The following is a 6987-nucleotide window of genomic DNA, read 5'->3' on the forward strand; positions in this document are numbered from 1 at the left end:
ATGTTATGTCCAGAATTGAGCATATTTCTGTCTGTACTGACCTCAAGTGTTTGACATTGGTTTTTTGTATGGAAGTTTAAAATTAATTCACAAGCCATTTTCCAATCTCAGTACTATGAAGCAAGAAACTTAAGAAAACTCCACATGCTTCAACCACTTGCCATGCACACCATCCCCTTTGACCCCTTCATCACAGCAAACCCAAGCTCTAACAAATCCCAATGTTCTTGTTTTAACCTGCTGAACAGCTGGAGTTGGTGCTGGATTTGCAAGAACCACGTCTGGAGAGTCAATATCAAAGAGATCATTTGGACTGATTCCACTCTCACTCAAAGCAGCAAGCAACAGATCTTGTCCTGGCTCCACCATCTCTGAAAAAAATAAACGAAATGAAACTGTAAGTACAAGTACATTTAACTCTGATTTATTTTTTGCCCACACACAACTCCATTTCCTGCATTTATGGGCATTCACAGTGCAGTCTCCTGTACACACAGTCACTTTCTAGATGTGCTCTGGTTCTTTAGTTTATTTGCAAGCTTTTCAACATACCACATTTAAAAGCAGGGAGAAAGAAATAGTTTACTACACAAAATGCTATCACATCCATAAACTTGAGACATTTTCTAGTCTTTGAGGCACTACATTTTCAAGCATTACAAGAAATACCAAGAGCAGAAATGGTGAGACCATGTTATGCTAATGATCCATCTTTGTCAGTGAAGCAACTGCACGAGGGAAGCACAATTAAAACTCATTTACTTTATCTTGTAACAAGTTAGTGATAAAGAGCTTATAAGGAAAGCTTTAATTTCTTGCTTGCCCTTACATTAGGTTACATTCATTCACTGGAGAAATTTTGTTTTTCATAGTGGAGAGAACAAATGTGCCACTATTATGGTATGTAACTGCTTATTAAATAGGACACTAACATCAGGTCACAGACTCCTTTATGTGTAGGACAAGCAAAACTAATTTCAAAAAGCTATTCTAGACAGCATAAAAACTTATTAAAAAGCCAAATACTCCATATTTAAAGATGAAGAGAGGAGATAACACATTTCAGTTGCTTAAGAAGGAAACCCATCTGCCTCAGTATTAAGAAAAAAATTAAATTATTTCACAGAACTTGAGCTGTTGCTTATAAAATACACCTCAAGCAGATCTTAATTTCACTTACCCTCCACACCCCTTAACACCCACCGGGAATAAAACATTGGAACCAAATGAAGCCAAACACCTACTCTAAATAGGTAAGAGGACAAAATTATTTGTTGGCATTTTAGATGTTCATTCACAAGACTCCAGAACAGCATTCCCTTGCTTATCCCTTCTACATGCACAGCTGAGCCACATCCAGCTGGCTGGTCACACATCTTCCTCAGCACTTTTAGCAGAAGAGGCAATTCTTGTAATAAGCTACGCCTCAGGCACTTAGTTCTTACTCTTCCCAGCTTTAGTCTGTGCAATAGCAGGGAGAAACCTTTTGGTTGTGGGTTCACACTCATAACTCACGAGATGGCGGCACCACAAGTGCAAGATACTGGGACAAGGGGAAGATGCATTTTAATGTAGCAAAGACTTAAAGATGCTCCAAACAATATCAAAGCAACAAACAATTGGTGGGACTGCTACTGACTATGCACAGCCTCAACAAACACCATTTACTTGGCAGAACCAGACTCCTCTTTCTTAAAGGCACTTGGTGAGTAAATAAATTTGCAGAATGGCCTTGTTTGTTGCTATGAGGTACAGGAAATATTAAGAAGTATTAAGTCATCTAGCTCACTTAATTGATATGGCAGCACCATTAAAGGATGTCACCACCCACTAGCCTGTCTCCCAGAATCCTGAATGGGTCAACAAAAGTGCTAAGACCTGACTTTTAGTTTCACCTTTCATTCCAGAAAGACTGTGCTTCCTCTCTCAAAAAGGGGACTATCTATATACATTAATTAGGTAGGATAAATCCTTAATTTTCATCAGACTAAAATCTTAACAGCGACCATCACATCCAGGTTTAGAAGCTTGCAGCATTGTTTACTAACACGTGAGGGGAGGAAGGTTTAACTCTGCAGATGAAATTTTTGCTTGTCAGTACTTTTGGTATTTAGAACTTGAGAGCAGCTACTGAAGATGAATTTCTCTACAGAAGGGGAATTAACACAGGTAACCCCATCAAAACAGCTCCAAAGCACTTAAAAATCATAATTTCACAGTATCCATTTGGGAAAGAGGCATGAGCACCCTTCCACACAGGGCAACAACTTTGTTCAAAGGACAAATAAACTAAAATGTGTAAACGTACAATTCAAAAACCACCAATTAAGTCATTCCTTAGTCTGTATGGAGTTGTGATCACTCCACTGCCAAACGAAGATATGACTAAAACTTGGTTGAGAATTAAGGGACTGGACTAAATAGAGGCACGAAAAGGCAGAAGCAGCAGAAGCTTGGGGCTTTTCACTTAAGAGAAGTAAAAAAAAATGAAAAGACTCAAGAATTCTTAGTCTACTCTCTCAATACAGGAATGAAAGGCCTGTCTATGAAGTTGAGACTCAAAGCAAAACCAAAGCTAGAAGAAAAACCCACACCAACACCACAAAAAACACATCTTCCCCAGCCACCCTACAAGGGTGTCACAACCCATTCCATCTGTTTCACGTCCAGTTTAACATTTCCACGATGCCATTGAACCCAACATGTTTAACCTTTAAAAACATGATGGCTGAGACCTTAAAAGTTTCAGAGTTCAGAAAAAACCAATTCATAGCAGTAATGCTTTAGTTGCTTATTTCAAAGTTTTCAGTAAATGACTGGTGATAGAAACTAGCAAAGCAATTCCTACAATTTCAGAGTAAATATCTCCAATTCAGAATGATCCCTTTCCAGCGAGGCTGTTTTTCATGTAAGAAGTCCTCCAGCTGCACCCCTCTCCTGAAACCCCAAATTTTAAGTCTTAAAAATCCATGGTTGCTCACAACCCAGCAAAAAGCTCAGTAAAACAACAGCAATTGTTTGTCTGTCAGTTTGGACAATGAAAGTTTGACTAGTTTCACTTATTTTGTTTCTGTACAGTAGGAACAAAGCTGCATTGTTTGGAACAAAAGGAATTCTGAACTTCTAGATTTTTTACATTAGAAGTCACTGAATACTTAGCATCAATTTTAGCCTTTGTGCAACTTCCAAGCACCAATGCTGCCCACCCTCCTCATTTTAATTTAGCAAGGAAATTAAATGAGGAAGAAAAAAATATACAGGAGAAGCTGCATTGTGATACCATTTTATTTTCTGTAGCACATGCTGGTTAAGCTTCAAACATTATCAGGCTGAACCAGCTCCATAATCTTGCAAGGTAGGAGGCTCCTCAGCTAACACAAGTGAAAGTGACTTTATCAAGCTCTGCAGCTCAGGCTTGGCAATACTATATAAGGACCTGTTTGCCACATCTTCAAAATCTCCGAAAGAAAATACTTATTAAAAAGTTGTGAATATTACAAGCTGTTCCCTGAGGATTTCATCACTCAAAGAACTGTTTTGAGCATGTAGAATCCTGCAGATAAGATTGTCTATGTTTAGTGAGGTAGTCCAATGTCACTGAGCAAGAATCAGCCTATTAAATGAAACTAAAAAAATGTATTTATAAAATTTCAACAGTAGTAATATCTTAATTACTTTCTTTGTATAAAGAAAAAACAAACTGTTGCTATTACCAAAACACACCAAACATTTCTGTAAGGTGCTCTCCTGATGAAGAACATAGCTTAAAACTTTGATAAAGAGGCAGTTTCGTGATCACTGCACATTATGTAAATAATTCCTGATTTAAAGATACAAAACCAGAATGCCATGTTTAATATCATGTCATGTATCCATGCCAACCTGGCTCTCTCTCTCCTTCCATTTTAGCTTTGGTACAAAGAAACAAAACAAAAAAAGAAAAAAAAAAGATTCTAAAACACATGTCAAGCAACCTGCTCTGTTTCCCCTGAGAAACATAATGGTAGAATCCCAAACAATGAAAAGCCTTTTGATTTTCAGGTCTGTGAGTTACACACTGTAACACTGCATGCCTGAAGTGATTATTTAAAACCCATAATCAATTACAGTATCATAAGTTGCTCCAAACCAAACATCACAATCAAGCAGGCACTGCTGTTCCCAAGCCCTTCACACACCTGGGCTCTGTGGGGCAGCCCTGGGTGTCCATGCCTGCCTGGGACACAAACAGCATTCACAACTTCTGCTCTGTCACTGCAAAGGCTTTCCCACTGCCTTTCTGGGGAATACCCATCACCTGAACTGCACTGAAAACCATTTATAACATCACACAAATGCTGGAGTTGTAGAGACAAGACAGCTTTGCCCTGCAAATTCTCTGCCTGTCTAGACCAGGAGTTATTATTGACCTGAAAATTTCACATCTCCCTTTGCAGCCTCTCAGAGCAGAGGTGTAAGAGCCCCATCCCACCCAACAGGATTCTCTGGATAGCCACGTGGGCTCTGCTCATTTCACAGCTTTTGTCTCCAGAAGGCAACCTGGTAACAGTAAAAAAAAACCCAACAATTCAACCAACCCAACCCCTTCTGGTCCTCTCTAAGTCACCATCCAATCAAAGAGCAAAACCCTAATTAATGAACTCACTCATCCTTCCATGCCTTAACCTCAAGACGAGCAGTTAATTTTGCATTCACACGTACAAAGGCGTTCTCACAAAAACCAGAAGTTAACTCCAATCCTGGAAAAATCATTCCCACTGTTCCAGGGCTGGTTACCTCAAACCTTTCAAGGACACGAGGGACACTCCAGGGCACTGTGGGCTTCAAATCTGCCTCAATGCTTTTTAATGCCTGTTCTACAAAATTTACAACTGTCATGTTACACAGTCTGCAAACGTGAAATTCAGAATTTCTGAAAATGTTAAAAGACTTAACAATGCAGTAATTTGGCATGAAATCTGCATTCAGACTAAAGGGCTGGAGCTGGTAATTTGGCCAGCAATAAAAGTTTTTAACAAGTAAAATCTCAAAGAAAAAGAGCAGCATGTGAGCACCAGGATCCTTAGTTTTAGCCTGGGAGGCAGTTCCAGGTGTGTCTCAAAGCACCATTTCCTATATCCCTGACCTGCTTCAATGGCTTTTAGAGCAGCTCTTGGCCAGTTTTGAAACCAGAGTAGTCTGGACAAAAAACCAAACTGCCCACATTTTATCTCTAAATATTAAGATTGCATACAAATATAACATCTCATGGCTGTGAGGGAGATACAGAATACCAATTCAAATGTCACGCTGTTACACAATTTCAATTCTTGCTTTACAACATCAACTACAGATTTTCATTTTGGGGGGAGGGCAGCTTACAAAACACTAATGTATGCTTTTAAATAATTTTAATCCAGACAGAACCTTGGTAGTCTAAAGCCAAATAGTCTACCACCGAGTTAATTCCCAACTTCACACTGTGCCGTTTGATCACACTAAATTTTTTTTCCCCCCACTCTGGAGTTACCTAACAGATCAATTCAAGGGTTTTATTTTTAAACATTTACAAAATCTGCCTCATCTTTAACAGGTATCAAACACATAGAACCAGCCTATGAGTACCTGAAAGAAAGTACAAGAGTTCTGATTTATACCCTCAAACGCAGGGTGGAACCCAGTCAGCTAAAAATAATAAAGGAACAACCCAAAAAAACCCAGGAGAAAAACCCAAAAGGCCTCTTCCCCATCAGACTGTAGGAGCATTTCTACGTTAAACTATTACTCACCCTAGCAACCTCTGTTTGAGGTGCGCTCGTTAAGAGTCCCTGGACTTTGAGGCCGTGTCCGTCGCCGCGGTTCAGCTCCCCGGGAGCAGCGGGGCCCCAGAGGGCTCGGCGGGGCGGGGAAGCCCCCGGGGGAGGCGACGGGAGAGACGGGGGGTCGGCGGCTGCCGCCCCGCCACCTTCCCACCAACACGTGTTCCCGACATAAACTTCCGGGTTGGGCCAGAATCGGCTGCGTAATCCTGTCCCATGCGCGACTTTTTGTTTCCAGACCTTCACCTCTTTAAAGATCCCTCCAACAGCACCGCGATCCCGGGGAAGAGGGGGAGGGCTCCGTCTCACGGCGGCTTTCGGAGCCGCTCCGGCACCATAAATCAAACACCCCCATCCCCCCCGCCTCGTTTCTCCATTTCAAACCTCAACAATCAGCGGCCGCGGAAAGAGCGCACAAAGGCGCGGGCCGGCCCGGGGGGCTCTGCCCGCGCGGGGATGCGGGGGGGAGGCGGCCGAACCCAGCGCCGCGCCCGCCCCCGGTAGAGAAGCGCTCCCCCAGAACCGGGGGGCCCCGCCGCCCGCCCCCGCACGCCCCCGGGCACGAAGTTCGCGGGACAACCGGGGCTCCGCCGGGCGGCGGCGGCGCCTACCCCGCCCGCCGCACCGCCCCCGGCCCACCGGGACCCCTGCGGGGGCGGCTGCGCAGCCTTCCCAGGCTGAGGGACCGAGGGAGACGCGGAGTCGCTCCCAGCACAACGGGTCCTCCCCGGACACCCCCGCGCCGCCGCCGCGGGCCCCAGTGAGGAGCTGAGGGGAAGAAACCCCCGGGGCGGCCCCACAACGCGGGGAGCGGCCAGAGGCGGCCAAACAGGCGCGACGCCAAGCAAAAGAGCAGCGCGGGACTTACTCTCTGTCGCACGCGATCCTCCCGCGGGCTCCTGGAAGTCTCCGCCGCCGGCCCCGCCGCCCGCCGCTTTCTAACTCACAGCCGCCATCTTTGCCCTCCCTCCCCTCACAGGGGAGGGGGGGCCGGGGGCCGCCCGCACCACGTGACCCGGGCCGCACCTCCCTCCCCCCGCCGCGCCGCGCGCGCTCCCCGCCCACGTGACCCCGCCAGCCACCGCCCGCCGCTGGCGCGCGCTCCGCACCACGTGACCCGCCCCCGCCCGCGGGCTCCCCGGTCACGTGGCCGCCGCCGCCGTCTCGCGCCCACCCCCACCCCCTCCCA

General features: G+C 45.2%; 1 protein-coding gene across 2 annotated transcripts in view; it reads right to left on the minus strand.

The window, feature by feature from the left end:
- The window catches only part of SBNO1 (strawberry notch homolog 1), a 28969-nt gene extending 22196 nt beyond the window's left edge, over positions 1 to 6773 (minus strand). The window contains exons 1-2 of one of the 2 annotated variants that reach the window (XM_030958640.1): positions 6667 to 6773; positions 238 to 371 (exon numbers count right to left, since the gene is read on the minus strand). In XM_030958640.1, coding sequence (XP_030814500.1) covers positions 238 to 369 — 132 coding nt within the window. In that variant the 5' untranslated portion in view covers positions 370 to 371; positions 6667 to 6773. Of the gene's footprint in view, positions 1 to 237; positions 372 to 5768; positions 6229 to 6666 lie in introns of those variants that run through there. The other variant, XM_030958641.1, reaches the window with a different exon arrangement.
- Positions 6774 to 6987: the final 214 nt, after the last annotated feature.

This window comes from Camarhynchus parvulus, chromosome 15, assembly GCF_901933205.1.
Source record: "Camarhynchus parvulus chromosome 15, STF_HiC, whole genome shotgun sequence".
NCBI lineage: Eukaryota > Metazoa > Chordata > Aves > Passeriformes > Thraupidae > Camarhynchus > Camarhynchus parvulus.